This window comes from Rhinolophus sinicus, chromosome 4 (genome assembly GCF_057876585.1).
Source record: "Rhinolophus sinicus isolate RSI-liver-muscle chromosome 4, RSI-T2T, whole genome shotgun sequence".
Taxonomy (NCBI): Eukaryota; Metazoa; Chordata; class Mammalia; order Chiroptera; family Rhinolophidae; genus Rhinolophus; species Rhinolophus sinicus.
In genome coordinates, this window is record NC_142504.1 from 18,013,283 (window position 1) to 18,032,431 (window position 19,149).

A 19,149-nucleotide genomic window follows, 5' to 3' on the forward strand; every position below is an offset into this window, starting at 1 on the left:
TATTTTGCTAAACACTCATCATAACCAACACAAGCTCTCTCCCCTTATCCTTTCATGATGAGTGTGCCAAAGAGGGGACAGTGTGGTGGGGGTGATTGTGTCTCAATGGCGTTTGACTTGTAGCAGAATACAGAGCCTGTTTTGAAGTTCTTTGGCACAAACCATTTCCAGGAATGGGATTATGATTTGGGGCTAGGCTGTGCAAAAAGCAAAACGGGGTTGAGGGGAGGGAGTGTCCCAGACTTCCCAGTTCATTGGTCAAAGTCCAAGTCAACTCTGGTTGTTAGGAAAAGGGAGTGAAAGGGAGTTTTTCAACCTAAAGGGAATTGGAGGTGGGTGGGTAAGGGGGGGGTTGGGCATTAGAGTGGGTTTGGTGGAGGATTCTGGGAACCCCGCACCTATGGATGAGCCGCTGCCCAAGGTGTCCCACCGTCTCCCTCTCAGGTTCCGGGAGTGGCCGAGAGGGGGCCAGGTCCGCAGGCGGAGGTAAGCCGCGGGAGGGGGCGGGGCCGGGCGCACCTGGGCGGGGAGGGTGAGGCGCGCGGGGCTGAGCCCGGCGGGGGCCCAGGCGCGCGCCAATGGGCAGCGGCTGGCAGCGCGCCCCGCGCCCGAGCCGCAGTCGCGCCCTCTCGCTGCCTGGTGCGCGGAGGCGAGCGCGGGGGAGAGGAGCCGCGGGCGCCGCAGCCGCCGTCAGGGCATGAGGATGGCCGTGGGCTCCGTCAAGATGCAGCCGCCCTGCGAGAGCCCGGCCCTGGCCGCCGCGGCGGCGGTGGCGGCGGCGGACAGCGCCCTTCGCCGCAGCCCCAGCGCCCGCGAGCCGGAGCTTGAGCAGCCGCCGGCTTCGCTGCGGCCGCGGCTAAGGGACCTGCCGGCTCTGCTGCGGAGCGGGCTCACGCTGCGGAGGAAGCGGAGCGCTGCCGGGGGCCGGGTGAGTGGCCCGGTCCGGTCCGGCCCGGCCCGAGTGGTTATGGGCCGCGCGCACGTGGAGCTCGCGCCCACCCTCGGGGGCCGCTGAGGCAGGCATCTGGAAGTTGGGGAGGGGGCGGACTGGGCCCCTTGTACGGAACTGGGCAGAAGAGGGGCCCGGGACGGCGGGGTCATGGGGTGCCCTCCGTGAGCATTGGTTTCCATTTGCCCCCCCATGCACCTGACTTAACCCAAGGGTACCTGGATTTTGGCAGCCGGACGGTGGGCATCGCCGGAAGAAGGGCCGTTTGCCTCTCCCCAGAGGGGAAGCTGCAGGTGTCCGGTGCCTAACAGTCAGCCAGCCATGTCCAAATGGCAGCCACAGAATCCCAGTTTGCAGGAGGCATGAGACGTGTGGGCTTGTTTTGGACGCCCCCTTGCAAGCACTGGGCATCCGGACTAGCTCTAGCTGCCGCCAGCGCCGAGGGGGTGACCCAGGAGTTGGAAGTTCTCCGGCGAGCTTCTAGCTCCTGGGTTCCAGAGTCTCCAACACTTAGTACTCGGTGACGCCCCCTTGAGCAGAAGGGTGCTCGGTCTCCAGAATCTTAAATCTTAATATATTACTTCCTGATAATGTGTTTAGATATGATTTCCTGGTGAAGGAGTGCCCCTCATTGGGTTCTAAGTGCATCTGATGGCCTGAGCAGGTCAGACACGTTTTGTATCTTAGAGAAGCAGGACGGCCTGCTGACCTGACATCTTTCATTAGCCCCTCAAAAGTCCCTGCCCCGGCTCCCTGGCTGACTTTCTCAAGATTCCCTGCTCACCAGGGGGTTTCGGGGCACCTTTTGTGGGCTCTACTCAGTTTTTTGTTTTTTTTTTGTTGTTGTTTTTAAATTTGCCATTCCTAAGCAGGCTTTACCCAGAAGCTGCAGCAAGGTAGATTTTGGGGGCTATAATTTAAAAGATAAAGTCTTGGTTGTCTGCTTTGTAAAGAAGACCTTAAAGAGGAACTTCTGGTTCTTGCAAGGATAGGTTTGTGGAAGCTGGAGAGTTAGGGGAAAATACTTGTTTTGGTGTGGCTTCTTTTGGGCAGGAAAGGGTCTGAATTGATTGATGTCCGTGGGTCTTCAGCCTCTTTAGGCTGCGCTCCTCTTTCTTCGGCATTTTCTTTCCCATGTTGGGATGACTGTTTATGACGTACCTCAGAAGGATGTTCTGAGGATGAGCTGGGTGTGATAGGATGTCTTTAAGTACATGACCACGGGAGTTTAGGAATCTAGATTGCCCACCAGCGACCTTAACGTGCGCCATACAGGATTGCCTGCAAAAAAAAAAAAAAAAAAAAAAAAAAATGCGAGGCAATATGTCCCAAAGATGTGATAACTAAATATATGCAAGAACCAGAGTTATAGACTTTGCAGGAATCTAGGGAAAAGTAGGTCAAATCGTGTTCCTATTATCCTTGACAGTTTTTCATGGCGCAGAATATTGAAGACAGGAGGGCAGTCAGGCAATCTGTGAGGAGAATTGCTGAGGGTCTCTGTGTAAATAGATCTGTAGCGTTCATCTGCAAAGGAGGCTTGTGTTTCTCGCCGCCTGGGATGGTGCTGTGTGCCTCGCCAATATACATATTTACCCTTATCTTCTTAATTATTCTGAATGTGGTTACTTCAAATAATGTATACTTTATCAACCCTTCTTCGGTTCTAATACTGTATTGTTAGGTTGGTGCAAAAGTCATTGCGGTTTTTGCCATTATTTTTAACCTTTTAAACCTCAATGACTTTTGCACCAATCTAATACTGCTCTTTGGAACATTCCAAACACATTTCATAAGTACATGGCCAGTTTCTTATTGGGGATAGATTGTCAAATTTTCCAATGTTGGAAACCCATAATTTTCAACTATTTCCCCTTCCTTTGGCTTTGGAACCACATTTGTGATTTTGGAATCTTCCCTAAGAAAGGGATAAAAACGTGAAAGAAAGCAAAATGGTGAAATACGCACCCGTATTAGTCTGCTCAGGCTGCCATAACAAAATACCATAGACGGAGTGGCTTCAACAACAGAAACTTATTTTTGCACAGTACTGGATACTGGGAAGTCCAAGATCAAGGTGCCAGCTGATCTGCTTTCTGGGGAGAGCACTCTTCCTGGCTTGCAGAGAGCCGCCTTCTCCCAGTGTCCTCACACGGCCATTTCTCAGTGCACATGGAAGAAGAGATCTCTCTCTCTCTCTCTTTTCCTTTTCTTCTAAGACCACTAATTCCATCATGGAGGTCCCACCCTCATGACCTGGTCTAACCCTAAATTCTCCCCACATGCCCCATCTCTACATACCATCACACTAGGGTTTAGGGCTTTCACTTGAGAGGAAGACACATTCATTTGATCTATAACAGAACCGCTTTGAAGTGAAAAGCAAAACAGGTGAAATCTGTACCAAACCAGTCAGCAACTTGTGAGCATCTGGTGTCATCTGCTTAGCCCCTGGGTTTGTGATGCTAAATGCAGACAAGGCATGGCTTAGATCCTTCCGTGGACCTTTAGTTTTCTATCTCACGGGCCACCCCTCCAGATTACAGCTGAGTGATTTATACAGGCAAGTTAACACAAATTCATTACTACTGTTTGTTTTGTGGGTTTTTTGTTTTTTTTTAAGACCATCTCTGTGCATTACACAAGTTGGTAAGAAAATTTTCAGTTTCTGTATTGACCAACATCTGGTTTAGGAATGCTTGTGGCTCTTGTCCATATGGCCTTGGGCTTCCAGGAATCTGCACAATCTGATATCAACTGATATCAACTTGGTGAGTAAGCTCTTTGTGGGTTGTGTTGCCCAACCCAGTACCTTGTAGGGGATCTCTTATTGGAAAGAATTAAGCTGATATTTGGTTATTACAGCAGAACTCCAAGGTTCCTTGGTTCAGTCACTTGTAATCATATTGAACTCCAAATGCACCCTGATTAATACTCTTGGCACCTCTTCAGGCTAAGTGGGGAATGACTAAATTTTACTTTGTGGGAGGACCCTACCATGTTTCCCCGAAAAGAAGACCTGACCGGAAAATAAGCCCTAGCATGATTTTTCAGGATGACATCCCCTGAACATAAACCCTAATACGTCTTTTGGAGCAAAAATTAATATAAGACCCGGTCTTATTTTCGGGGAAACACGGTAACTATCTCCTAAAAATCAGTGGTAAGATAAGGCACAGCTTAAATTTCCACCAAAACCTTTAATCATTTTTTGTTTTTTAGAACTTTGTGTTATGGAGGTTGTGAGAGAATAGTATAATAAGCACCCAAGCTTCAACAGTTATTAATATTTTACCAGTCTTGTTTCATTTATTTCACCTCCCCTACTTTTTTGTGGGGACTGGTATATTTTGAAGCAAAATCCTAAACAACATGTCATCTCACTCATAAATGTTTCAGTTTACATCTCTGGTAAGGACTTTATTTTTCTTTGAAAAAGAAACAACTTCTATGCCTTGTTATACCTAAAAATGTTAACAATAATTCCTTAATATAATTCCCATATTCAGATTTTCTCAAAGATTTCCGTTCACTTGTGATTTGTTGGAATCAAGAACTAAACAAGATCCACACATTGCATTTGGTTATTAGGTTTTTAAATCTATTTTATTAGTTCTCCCCACCCCCTGTGCCTCTTTATTTTATGCCATTGATTTGATGGAGCCAGTAGGTCATTTGTCCAGTAGCATGTCCCACTTCCTGGACTGATTTCTTACTTGTGGTGTTGTTTGTTTATTTTCCATGTTTCCTCTAATCTGGCAGTTAGATGTAGAGGCATGATTAGATTCAAGTTCAGAGACAAGCATCCTTCATAGGTGGTGCTGTATAAAGTCTATTGCATTGCATCACAAGACACATGATGTCTGGATGTCACTCTTTTTGAGATGTTAAGATTGATTAGTGAGTTCAGATAGAGTCAACTTACCTTTTAACTTTTCACCTAATGATTCGAGCTTCACAGATGATTGTAGCCTAGATACATTTCATTAGGGGCTGCAAAAAGGTGATGATCTAAATCTATGATTCCTCTTTTTTTCCCCAATGTTTATAATTTCTTTCCTTTTCTTAAAATTGCAGTATAATTGACATACTACATTATATTAATTTCGGGTGTAAAACATAATGATTTGATATTTGTATATATTGTGAAATTATTACAATAAGTCTGGTTAACATTAGTCACCACACATAGTTGCAGGATTGTTTTTTCTTATAATAACTTTTAAGATTTACTGTCTTAGCAACTTTCAAATATGAGTCCAGTATTATTAATTACTATAGTTGCCACGCTGTACATTATATATATATGTACATGACTTATTTATCTTTAAACTAGACGTTTGTACTTTTTGACTCTCTTCACCCATTTTGCCCACCTTGCACCTTCCTCCTTTGGTAAGCACCAATTTGTTTTCTGTATCTATGAGCTTATTTATTTATTTTGCCTGTTTTTTTAGATTCCACATATAAGCAAAATCATACGGTATTTGTCTTTCTCTGTCTGATTTACTTCATTTAGCATAATACCCTCCAGTTCCATCATGCTGTTGCAAATGTCAAGATTTCATTCTCTTTTAATGGCTAAATAATATTCCATTTTGTGTGTGTGTGTGTGTGTGTGTGTGTGTGTGTGTGTGTGTGTGTGTGTAGTCACATTTTCTTTATCCATTCATCCATTGACGGACACTTAGGTTATTTCCATGCCTTGGCTACTGTGAATAAGGCTGCAGTGAACATGGGGGTGCATGTATCTTTTTGAGTTGTTTTTGTTTCCTTCAGATAAATACCCAGAACTGGGATTGCTGGACCTATTGAAGTTCTAATTTTATTTTTTTGAGGAAATTCCCTAATGTTTTCCGTAGTGGCTGCACCAGTTTACATTCCCACCAGCAGTGCACAAGGGTTCCTTTTTTTCTACATCCTCGCCAGCATGTGTTACTTCTTGCCTTTTTGTATCATTCTTCTTGCATTTATTAATTGGAATTCTGTCTGTAAAGAATTTACCCTCATGGCTATTTGCATCTCCTGAAATTTTGATTGTGTAGAAAGACAGGGAAAGGCTTAATTTTTTTCTGTTATCAATTTTCTGAGTAATGATTTTGTGCTCTAACAACCTCCCATGATAATCAATGAGTTTCTCTTTTGTAAGTATCATTAAGAACTTGTGGATCTCAATGTATTTGTTTTAGTCCATCGCAGTCAATATTCGTTTTGATGCTTAATTTGTCCTTATCTCCTATATACTTTTTACAAGACCCCCATAGTCTCTGTTATTTTTCTTGCTTTCTTAGACAAGATATTCTAAGCTGATGTTGTCCTTTCCTGGCTCCAGACCAAGGAGTACTGATGCTTTTTACCAAAACACATTTGTCTCCCCCAATTTTTGCCTCTCTTAGTGGGTGCATTTTCACTTTGGTCGTAAGCCTTGTTTCTTTTTAAATCCTTCTCATCAGGCTGTTTCTATGGCTGTCATTTTCTCCCTCTAATAAAATAGCTGGTGACTACAATTCCCTCCTTCTATATATACTATCAGAGCGCTGGCACTGACTTATTTTGGGCTTTGGCTGCTGTGATCTTTTCGGCAGTGCTCTGCCCCTTTCTTCAGCTCCTTGAAATCTCTCATTTCCAGCAGCCAGAATGATTCACCAATGTGCCAGACTGTTCACGAATGCCCTCCATTGATTCTCAGGCCTTGGGTCATCTTCTCTCCCTTGACCTCTTCTCTGTCGCCACCTTCAACTCAGGCAGGGTCCCCGTGGCGTGGCAGGTCCCCGAAAGAGTAACTGCTGGCTCTGTGCATGAGAGTCTCTCATTTTCATTTACTGTCACTACCCAGGTGATTCACTCTCAAAGGGGAACAAGGTAGCCCACTTCCTTTGTCCAAGCTGGAGTGCTTTAGGTGTGACTTACTACCCTCCTCTGCCGGAATTTAGGCTTTGTTGATTGGGACACATATATATTGCTCCGAGTTATACCAGTAGGCCCCATGTATAGTCGTTTTATACACATGTTGTACCGGCAAAGCATGTAATTTGTTCTTTGCATTTAAATTAAAATCAATGGTTAACACTTCATGGCACGTAATTAGGCGCCGTGCATATTCTGATAGAAATCAACTTTATTGAACACTCACAACAGTGAAATGCTATTATTTGCATTCTACACACGAGGAAAGTGAAACACAGATGTATGTAACTAGCCCAAGATCACAGAGTGGGTGGAGGGAGGGAGGTTTGAATCCAGCCAGTCTGTTTGCAGAGTCCATGCTCTGAATTGACTCTCCAGTTTTCCTCAAATGCACTGAGGGCAAAGGGTCTATTTCCTCTAAAGTACCATAGTCTTATAGTACCTGCTGACAGCACCTTACTACTCTCAGAGGGGTTAGTTCATGCTGTTGATAATGTCAGACATTAACTTTTCTCTCATTTGAACATGCAGACGCTTGTGATAGACCTACTGGGTGTGAATGTAGGGAGGGAGGGGGAGTATTGTGGTTATAGGTGAGTGGTAACTAATATTTACTAAAATTAAAAGTAGCATTCAGTGTGTCATAAGCAAAAATCACCCAGGCCCACTTTAATCAGAGCCAATCCAAAATGTTTGTGCGTTCATAGCTTACTCGTTTTTAATCTGCTATGGGAGCCTATCAGAAGATAAAGGACGTTATGGGAGGCGTGCGTCTTCCGGGGAAAGGGAGTCAGATCAGGTATGAGGGACACGATGAGGATATTTTTTGATGATATTATTTGGTAAACATTGACTTCCTACCAGCTCGAACCTCGATAGTATTATAAAACTATGTTGAGCATGGCTACAAACTACAAATAAAGTAAAACTCCAAGGATGTCACCTCCAAAAATATTTATTTGGGGAGAAGGAAAAGAAATTATAGATCCATTTATTCTATTTTAATTTCATGTGAATTCTAGCAAAGGAACTCAATGGCAAGTTAATGCTGTATTTACTTTCTTTTTTCCCCTCCCCTCTGACTCCTCACACAGGCTTTGGTCGCATAATTAGATCAGGAAAAGAGCCTGAGCTATGGCTCCAGAAACTGGGTTTGAATCCCAGTGCCGTTCTTTCCTCTGTAATGAGATGCACTGTGCGTCAGGTTGTTCCAAGAATAGAGACGAGGTATAGAAAGTTTTGGGCACAGTGGATGCTTATTCTAGGCAATTGGGCTTTCATAGACATGCTTATGGAAATCTAGGCTCAAAACTTTTTTGCTTTTGTAATGCAATGTCAGATTCTATGTTTTTAAAAATCATGATATCCTAACAGTTAGTGACTATTTTAAGTGGTGTCTAACTGTTATAGAAGTCTCAGCTCTTCTTGCCAATGCAGTGAAGAATCAAAGGTCAGCAAGCTGATTAGTGTGCACGCAGGGTTTATTAGTGATACGTTCTCTGAGAACGGGCCTGGCTGAGGTGGGAGAGACAGAGCCGGAGGCTTCCGGTATCAGTGATGCATTCTCTGAATGGGCCTAGCCTAGGTGGGAGGGAGAGGGAGAGGGAGAGAGAGAGAGAGGCCTAGGTGAGGTGGGAGATGGAGAGAGGGAGAGAGAGGCAGAGAGGACAGAAACCTAGGACCCTTGTTTGCTGGGTGGGGTGAGGGTGTTACGTATTAATTTGGCGGGGAAAGGTGGTGCATGCTCTTCCATGGGAGGGCGTGGCCTCCTAAGATGGGTGGAGGTCTGTTGACTCAGGTCCTTATCTTGCTCCAGGCCACCTCCTGTCATCTGTTGTCAAAACCGATTCCTGGCGGGAGGCAGTTAATCAAAGCTAGTTATGAGCTTTTTCTGTAGTCACCATGGACCCCTCCCACCCCTTCTCCTACATTTTCTAACTTCTACCTCACATAACTCCTGGTGCCATTACAAAACAGTCTTGAGTTTCACACTTGCACTGTCTCTTAAATTGACTTGGCAGTAACTTGCATAGCTGAAAATAGATGGGAAGGTGGGAGAGAAGTCATTGGTGAGGACTTGGAGAACTTGTAATTTTTTCTTTTGCTTTTGCTTCAATATTGCTTAAGACCCCTCTTTAGGAATGTGATCATTTCAATAACGATATGTGATCAGGAAGTAGTCTGTGAGAAGTTGTACACTCTTCTGTGAAGGCAGAATAGTTACAATCAATGAACTAACTTTACGCTGTAAATTATTATAACGATAAATCATTCATAAATGGATATGGAAAAGGGAAAGTCCAGATCGAAACTTCAATAGTCCCCCAAAGGGAGGAGGTATTTTTGTCTGCGAGGAAGCTCCAGTGCAGAGAGGTTAAGTAACTTCTCCATGGTCGCCCAGTTAGGGAGTAGAAGAGGTGGAACGAAGCTCAGGGCTGTTTGATTCCAAAATCTGTGGCCTTTCTATAATACCGTGATATCTAAGACTTTGACATCATTATAACATGTGGTTTATTGAAACAATGGATGCATCAGATATTTCAAGTTCGAGTGTAACACACGGCCCATTTTCTTTCCAATGTCTCTTCAGTAATGGCTTCCAGGATCAGTCTTTGTTAATTACAACACAAGTTTGGCAATGGCTTGAGCAGCAGCTGTCCATCATCTCCCAGCAATACCAGCCGTTTACAAGATATGTGAAGGTTTGGGAGGCCGTTGTTTTCTCAGGAGGTTTGGGAGCTGACTAACTCCATGTTACAAATGCACTGGGAGATTTATAAGGCCAACAGGCGCCTTTTCTGGGTTGTGTGGGAGACTAGAAGGAAGAAGAGGGAAGCGTTTCTAGGAAGCCAGGATTTCTGTTTCTGATGGCCACTTGTTTGATATTTAACAAACTTCAGATGAGGAAGTGGGAAGTGCACATACCTATTAAAGTAAATGGATTGTTTGCAATTGAATAAAATTGAAAATACGCAAATATCTTTTAATAAAATTAAACTTGGGTATATATCTCTTCTAAAGTGGTGTGATTACCCTGCTAAGCAAATGGCTCCTGACATTTTGGATCCCAGGGCTTTTTAAGAATCAGAGGATAGCACCCCAGTAAAATGCACGTGCAGACATAATTTTGCATCTCATTTCAGATGGCTTGCAGATATTGTGACGTCCAGGTCACCATAGACCCTACATAGTTGAAAAGCCCTTCCCTACCTTGCTGTCGAGAGAACATTACCAGGATTCTATAATTATTTTACTTTTTATCTTTCCTTGCTCTAAAAACCTAGCATAGTATCCAGCACTGATTCAGTTATCAGTAAATATTTCCTTGAATTTAAGTATTTTGTGGGTTTGTTGAATCAGAAATTGTGCGCCTCTGAAGCTGGTGAACAAATCAGTGAGCCTTGGCAGGTGGTGGTGGTGGGGATGGTGATTACTAGTATCATTTAACGAACCCTTATACAACGCCAATGGGGTCCAGTTGTTTGAAGTACTTTAAGAATATTAACTCCTTTAATCCTCAGAACAAGCTTAGGTGGCAGATGTTCTCATTGTCTTCTTTTTTCCCAAAATGGAAAATGAGGTACAGAGAGGCTACGTTGCCTGAGAACACTCGTTAAGTGGAGAGGTCTACCTATTCTGCTATATCCTGTCTCTAAATAAAATAAGTGATGTATTTTTCTTGATCATAGTCTCTCTCTCTCTTCGTTTTAACACTTTTGAAGTAGGGATGTATGTTACAATTGATGTGATCATTTAATGGGATACTTTTTTCCCCTGTAAAGCTATTATTAAAGTGATTGTATGTCTTAAAGTTTTGGTGTCTTAGAATAAAGGAACTATAGTTAGTCATGTTTTAGTTTTTAAAACTAGCTGTATAATTTATCCATAGAAATACCAAAGTAAATTACCGCTTTAAAACTGTTCATACAAACAAAATCCATATCTACTTATGAAGTGTGAAATTTATGAATTAAGACATATTAACAATTTATATGAATACTCATATTAGGTAACGATTTAAATGTCAGAGGAGAATAAATTTAAATGTTTCCTACAAAAAGTATGAATAATGGCCTCAGAGTAATGTTGAAGATGGGAGAAACCAAAATTCTTCTAAGTGAAAGTATATATACACATAAAATTTATTATTGGTTTCCTCACAGATATTTTTTTAAATGTAAAATTTAGAAGTTAAACTTTCAATGTAAATTTCTTATTTTTTAAAACTAAGAATCATGAATATACCCAAATGACAATGGATTTAGACTGTCTTTGAGTCACTATACTTTGTGTGGTGAGTTGGCAGATCTTACCTCTGACTCAATTCATTTTCTTTTCTTTTATCTGCTTTGTTCTGCTTCTCGCTTGTAAAATTCTTGCCTTTCATTTTTCACTATGTGTGTGATCTGTAGGAGGAAAAAAACAAACTAATTCAGGATTTCTAATAAAGGCAAAACAAACCTTTACTATAGTTAAAGAGTCCGGAAAACCAGGGCTTCTTCAATCTCTCTTCCTGTATTTTTTTTCCCCCTAACTGGTCTAGCAGCTTAAACTCCAGCCCCATTGGTGGTTTTGTTGTTCAGTTGAATTTGACCTTGTCAAATAATTTACCTGCAGCTGTTATGAGATATATAGGCAAATACTTGTGATTGCTCCACACTGACGCCTTTGGTGCTGACGGTAAATTTGTTTTACTCTCTCCTGTTACTATTGAGGGAAGTGAACAGCTTATCACTTCTGCTTGGTCTAACACTCTAAATGTTGACTGTAATGAACAAACACTACAAATGGTTTACTCCCTCACACTGTGCTATAAATGTATATAGAGGTATGAAATCTTTTGTAGAAAAAAAAGGAGGGAAGGTGTGTGATAATACCTTTTAGAAATTAGGGGAAGTATAATGCCAATTTCGATCCATTCAAATAGAATTTCGCTGTGGTATAGTAGAGAGAACATTTTTCTGTGTTTGTCACTTAATGGCTGTGTGACCTGGAGTGAGTCAACTAACCTTTCTGAGTCTCTGTCTCTAAAATGGATACCAGTATTCTATCATGGGAATCAATGGTGGGGGAGGAAGTCAGTTTTCGTTTCATGCTCCTTGTCTGACCAAGGTCAGAGCAGTAGTCTTTCTCCATTAAGATGTCAACTCAACCCCCAGAACACTCCTGGACATATCTTAGACAAATGGGAAGGTGGATCTTTAATATTTACTAGGTCTCTTGAGTTGGGGAGGGGGAAGATAATGCATTGGTGCAAAGAGCATTTGAAGATGCGGGAATAATCTGATTAAATCAAGAATCTGTCATATCAAAAGAGTATAAAGAACATATCTATAAATCTGTTTCTTGAAGATTAAATTGTTTATTTGGCCATAAACAGAATTCTGGGAGATGTGTCAGAAGAGAACTTATGATTGCCAACTCTTTGTGTCTGGGGGAGATCTTACCAGGTGGTTTTATCTTCTTTTAAGATAAGAAGTTTGTTGCTATTTCTTGTCATCAAGGAAAGCCGTTTCTTAGCCTCAAATTAGCATCAGTATTGGTTTTCCTCTACTATTTTAAATTTAGCCCAAATCTTCAAATAGCACCCATTGAAGCATTCAAATTTCCCATTCCTGTTGGCACATAACTCCTTAAAAAAAAAAAAAAGGCGCCTAGTCATATTCTAATTTACCTTGAATATGTCATGAATTATAATTTTAAATAAACTCAGCAAATTCAGTTCATCAGTAGTTGGCTCTTCACTCTGCTGTCATTTATATAATGCTTTACATTCGCAAAGTGCTTTCACACGTATTCTTATTTTACTGTTTTCATACCTCTGGAATAGGTATTCCTTTCTTCCATAGACTCAAGGGCAGTTACTGAGCTTTTCTGTATGCCACCACCTCACCATCTGTGAAGCAAAGATAGTGCCCGCCTCACAGGGTGGGGAGACTAAGTGAATTAATATGTGCAGCACTGTTAAGACAGAGCTAGTTATGTCGAGAAGGCTGCCATAGTGGAGCTACTGCTGTTCTCCTTGCCGCCATCATCATCGTCATCGCCTGAAATGACAGATCTGAGGGATTCCGAGGTCTATCCCTTTGAAAAGCTGGAAGAGCTCTTGCTGGTGATATTGATAGCAATTCAGTAGAAAAACTGAGGCTCAAGCACTGGTGTCTTGCTGAAGGTCATAGTGAGAAAATGATAAAAGAGGCTCCTTAGGCTGGACTCCATTTAGTCCAAGGGTCTCTGAAAGATTATCTGTGGACTGTTCTCCCTGAAGCTGTCAAAGACGAGGTCTAAAGGAGGACTTCTCAAACTTGAACATACGTGAGACTCCCTAGAGGGCTTTACTTTTCTTGTTTTCTTCTCCTCCTCCCCCAAGCGTTGTTCCCTTAAGGCTTTTCAGGTGGGCTGTTTGCCCAGCATGTCTTCTCTGAATCAGCTCGTCCTATTGTTTGCTCTTCTTGTTTCACTGTGCAGCCCTCCTATTTCTTCACACCTTTATCATGTACTTGGTGCCAGCTGGTGGCCCTATTTCATACGGAAGACGATGTTCTTTTTTAGGAGTTTGGGTGAGTCAAGGCTACTTTTGCATGTTAAAGATAATTATGTGAAGACGCTTAGAGAAGCCCTCATCCAACTTCCCTTTAATTTTTTTTTTTAGACTATTTATGCTCTTGCAGAATTTACATTATTCTTTTCTCTTCCATCCCTTACCCTGCCCCCACTGCACAAGAGAAGAGGAACATTTGCGCATTAAGGGAACGGAGACTTTACAAATGTATGGATTGTTGATTAGCATTGCATTTTTAAAGCTACCTACTTCAATAGGGACTGTTGCTCTGATGAGAAGACTGTGAAATTCAACATCAGTTTATTTCTTCATGACTATAATAAATGTAGAAGCTTCTATGGAAGCAATTAGCTTTGGGAGTAAAGGCTAAACAGAAGACGAAGTAAAGTGGATTGATGATTTTATTAATCATTCTTTCACCGCAGGCAGATTCGTGTAATGTATCACCTAACCCTCACATCTCAGACTCAACTTCAGTGTGTGTGCCCCCATTTTTGCATTTTTTGGTATCTTCCTTACAAAAATCTGTATTTGTCAGTCAGGATAGTCTAGGTTTTGCTGCACTAACAAAAATATACCAAAATGTCATTTCTTGCTCACAAAAAGAACGTTTTTCATCTGGGTGCTCTCCAGAGTAGCCATCATTCATGTGGTGATTCTGCTTCTGTCTTAGGACATTTCCATGTTACCATCTTCCACAATGAACTGCAGCATATGAAGAAAGAATGGAGAATTTCACACAGGCGTATAATGCTTCTGCCATCTCATTGGCCAGAGCAAGTCACGTTACCTGATTTCAAGGCCCTTAGGAAGTGTGCTCTTCCCAGGAGCTTTGAAGGAGAAAAGAAGCACAAGTATCAGTAATGTGTACCTCAGGTATCATAAGCTGAGAATACAGAAATGAATAAAGGCATGATCCCAGTGTCTAAGCCCCCAGGGAAGATAAACAGGTTAATAGTATTACAATACAGTTTTACAAAACTGTACAAATTAAAAAATACATAGCATGATAACCACTGTGATAGAACAGAATGTATCTTGGGAGCACAAAGGGAGGAATGTATCTCGCTGGGCCGGGGGATGAGAGGAAGACTTCAGCGTGGAGGTCACCGAAGAGCCGGGGTTTGTCTGTTTGCCAGGTTTAGAGCTACATGACCTTCGTAAGTAAAGGTGGCATCTAATTTTATTTTATGTGCTGTATAACACCTAAACTAATAATTTGGGATACAGCTGAAAGAAATAGGGTTATCTGTTCCTTAAGACTTCAAGAAAGAAATGAAAGCCGTCTGTCACAGTAGAACAGATGCACTAGTTCACATGAAGTGCAACACACAAGGATCCCTTTAATGACGACTCGCAAAAGCTACTTTTAGGGAGTAATTATGCTACTGACAGTTCTTTGATCTCAAAACTTAAATTTGCTGTTATAGTAAGAAGAGAACAAAGCCAAGTGTAAAATAACAATCAAGGCTAGTTATTAGGCAACAAAGCTTGCATATGCCGTACTTTGATTTGCCCAGAGATTTCTGACGTACGTATTTTGCATTAGATATAAATGTGAGTGGTATGTTAACAGTGCAAAGAATTTGCCTTATAGACAGAAGAAGACAATCTCATTCTCCAATCTAATCAAGCCATAGTCGTGTCTTCTTTCACGGTCGCCCCACTGGTGTTCCTGCTGGTCCTCCATCATGATGGGTGTGCTCCCATCTCAGGGCCTTTGCACTTGTTTTTTCTTTCTGAAACCCTCTTTCTTCAGATACCCATTCACCTGTGTCAAGTCTTCACTCCAAGGCCATTTTCTCAATGAGGCCCCGTGGCCACCCTATTTAAAATTGCAACATCTATCTCCACCTGCCCTATTCCTGTACCACTTTCTAACATAAATAATTGATAATTAACTTGTTTATTTTCTTTATGATTAGTCTTCTCCCACTAATAGTAAGCTATTCAAGGGTCAGGATTACTATCTGTTTCATACATGCTCGTATCTGTAATCAGTGAGACCAGTGCCTGGGGCATAGTGGGTTCTCAATAATATTTGTTGAACACATGGGGGATATTTTTTCCCCATAAGAGTTCCTCTAAACGGTACACAAGGTTGTATATAATATATATATATATATTTCATCCATAAAGCGTCACCCTATTTTAGTTCAACAAGTATTATAATGCACCAGTAATGTTCCCTAAGGGAGCAAGATTGAGGACCATTAAAAGAGCTCATAGTCTGGTGGAGATACTTTGCCTGATTCTTCTTGTAATATTTAAATAAATTGAGCAAATTTTGAAGTGCCTAATGTAGGTAGATGTTGAATAAGATTTCTGTATTCTAGAAGCTTCTTCTGTTTGAATGTGATATGCTAGGACTTAAGATTTGTCTCTTCACAGCGTGAACTTCCATGGAACACCTGTTTCCTGGTGTTGCTTGGTCCAGTCCAATGTCTCTTAGCCACTTCTCTGCCATGAGATACGTGAAAAGTGGTGCACACATGTTAGACCATCCGGCTTATGTTGAATCCTCTGTCAGTAAATGGTGGATAATTTTTCCCTAAGAATTCCGCCAAACTAAACATGCACCTTTTGTTCTCCCACTCAAAAAAAGTATATTGGAAATAGATGTTGTTTTAGAAAACCAATCTGATTTGATTAAAAAAACATTATTCATAAACCTCAGTGCTTACTACTAATAAAGCTCTTATGGCATATAGCAGCTAAGTGTGTCGTGATGGTTCATGTAAGAAGAATTGGCGTGGACAGTGTGTACTGTAAGGCGGAGGAAGGAGCTTGAGCTTGATTAGCAGGATTTACAGGGATTACTGGGCAGAGGTAGTATTTGAGGATAGGACTTCACGAGGTGGGAAGACTGATAGGTAGAGAAGACATTACAATAGGTCAGGACATGTGGTAGGGACGTGGAGGGTGGGTCTGCTAGGGCAGGAGAGAACAGGCTGGAAAGGTTGGATCTGTAAATGGAGAGCAGGTGATCAGTGATCTTGAGTTTGCAATGTGTTAACTTTGTTATTATCAGCAATGGAAAATGTCGGTGGAAAATCTGTGTACTGTACTGTAGAGGTTACCAGACTTTATATTTCATTCCCTGGTCAAGTTGGTTTTTAAAAAGAGGAAACTAACATATGACTTCAAACTTCTTTTATTTTGCCAAATAAGGGTCTAAAAAAAAAAAAAACCCAACAACAATAAAAAGCTAATAGCTCTTATATGTCATAAGAGAAAGACAGTTTAGCACAAAGGCAAAAAGAACACAACCCCAAAGAAAGGACTGCTGTTCGTAATTAAATACGTTTAGTTTTATAAAAAGCTTATTGCATTGTCCATATTCCTCCTGTGCCTCACATTGACGTTTCGGAACCACTTCATGCAGTACATGTGTGGGTTTGGGGACAGATCTAACAGATGTAAGTAAGGTGGCAGTCACTAACAGTTGACAAAAGCATTTCTTTAGAAGGAATAGTCTGGGGTGGGGGTTGTGCAGATTGGAGGAAGGAGAGGTTGAGGGCAGGGAAGTCACTTAGGGGATTGCAGTCCAGGTGGCAGGGGCTGAGGGCCTGATCTAAGATAGAGGCGTTGGGAGTGAGAAGTCTGGGAATTGGAGAATAACAGGGTGCTAGGATTTAGTGATTTCCTTTCTGTTTTAACGAACAGTTAAAAATCAGCAAGGATTGAAAATAAGTTCCTAGTGTTGAGGGGAATGTAACTCTGTTGGAAATATGACCAAAGGTTGGCTCTATTCTACAGAGAAGGTCTCCTTGATTCCTGAGACTCTTATTTAAGAAATTATGAGAAAATTGTGTGTGTGTGTGCAAATGAAAAGTTGTCTCTCTGTGTGTAAGTCAGCTTATGTAAAGGAAAAAGAGGAAAGAGGGATGCTTTTTAGATACTAAATGGTGGTATTTGTCTCTAGGGTATTGTTTTGAAGTTTCAGTTTAGGGAAGGAGAAAGTAAATGGCAGTCTGGGACCATTCCGGTGCGTCCCGCTGAGCTGGTACTGCCTCGCGGTCTCCAGGCAGATGGAAATGGACACCTCCCCTCTCCCGCTCCTTCCCCTCCCTGAAACTCTCCCTCCTCCCCCAGCACCTTGTCCTCAGGCTGCATCTGCTCGGTGCCAGGTCTCCACCTTCAGTGCTGGATAAGCACTGTGCCAGCTGCCCTCAAACCCAACCTTCAGTTAGGCCGAGGACGATAAGGTAGAAGATAGCTCATGTGGGAAGAGAGGCAGCTGACTGGATAGAAAGGAGAGTGTTTATGTCCTTTAATCACTCCTGATTTTTTTCCAGTTCTTAAATTTCTCTGTGTGTGAAGTCCAGGGAATTGTGGCCTGAAGATACTCATAGCTGCTTTTCAAAGTAGACTCAGGTAGAAAATTGTGAACTTCTGTCGAAAGCCACCTGCCTTCTGCTTGAAATTGAAAATAAGGAATTCCACTATTTCTTGCTTTCACAAATTTCATGATAGGTGTTGCTTCTCACACTGTAAGATGAGGATTTGACTCATTTACATGACAAGTATGCCGCCTCCCCCTTCCCAGGGTTTCTCCGGGAAGGGAATTGTCTTGTTTTGGGGCCAGAGTACAGTGCAGCCTTTTGTGCTCACCTAAGCTTGTCTCTATAATAGGATTTGGGACTGAGCCAATCAGGGGTCTTGATTGCAAACAGAGAAACCACCTCTGAAATTACTAGAAAGACGTTGGAGTGCAGGTTGACCTGCAGAATTACTGAATGACTGGAGAGGTGGGCTTCCAAAGGGGCAGGAACCAAGAGCATTTATGGAGAAGAAGCCACAGGATGGCGGTAATAGGAGCACAAATGCTGAAACCGACCAGCTTGGGTTTCTCTGCCACTTACCACATGAATGACCTTGGGCAGTGTCCTTAGCCGTTCTGTGCCTCCAAGGATAATTATGAGTAATACGTGCATTAATATTTGTAAAAAGTACTTAAAACAGTGTCTGGCAAATAATAAGCAATATATTTCTAATTGAATGTGTGTGTGGGTTTGTGTGTGTGTAACTGTGAAATACCGAGTGTGCCAAAAAAATGTATGCACATGAGTTGTATTCATCTTTGGTTATTGGTATATATTATTACAATTTTAATGCAGTTTTTTTCCTTTCTTAAAATGTGTATACATTTTTTGGGGACCTTCTGTATATGCCAGGTTGCTCTCTAGGCTACAGACTCTCCTTCCATGTCTGCAACCTCTTTACTCGTACTGGTTTTTCCCTTTTTACAAACTGCCAACCACGTTCAAGGGCTTTGCTTCAGTTCTTCATGGTTACCTCAGAAACATCGGTTCTGGGATATTATTAACAACGGAAAGTACATAAAGATAACAGTCTTTACATTTGGGGTTTTAGTTTCACTTTGCCACTGTAGAGGTTCAGAACAAGCCACCCCAAGATATGCCTCTATGGTATGTGGATTATTTTGAGCTAACGGCAACTGAGAGCCTGTGGGTTCAAGAGAAACTTCTGTCCCTGCCCCAACAGTCTGGAGGAATTTGAATGAGGGGCCTGGCCCATAAGAAGAGATTATCAGAGATAACCTGCTATGTGGCAGGGTAAACTATGGGTTACTGAACTTGTGCTCTCTCTGCAATTACCTTCTGAAGCCCCACGGGGCCTTACTGTATCCTTAGCGCAGAATGTCATATGTACCTCCTTTTCCCTTTCTGCCTGGAACTTGTCCTATATGTGGGGTCTCTGACTCTCT

At 42.1% G+C, this 19,149-nt stretch overlaps 1 protein-coding gene across 5 annotated transcripts in view; it reads left to right on the forward strand.

Annotated features, from left to right (window-relative positions):
• Positions 1-19,149, forward strand: part of RAPGEF5 (Rap guanine nucleotide exchange factor 5) — a 418,760-nt gene that overhangs the window by 213,272 nt on the left and 186,339 nt on the right. Inside the window, exon 1 of one of the 5 annotated variants that reach the window (XM_074340847.2) lies at positions 402-486. The exons of 1 other annotated variant lie outside the window; for it this stretch is intronic. Coding sequence is in view for 2 of the 4 variants with exons in the window: in XM_074340841.2 (XP_074196942.2) it covers positions 698-928 (231 nt within the window). In the remaining 2 variants the exon portion in view is untranslated. Of the gene's footprint in view, positions 1-401; positions 487-564; positions 929-19,149 lie in introns of those variants that run through there. 3 more of the 5 variants (XM_074340845.2, XM_074340841.2, XM_019727543.3) reach the window with 3 other exon arrangements.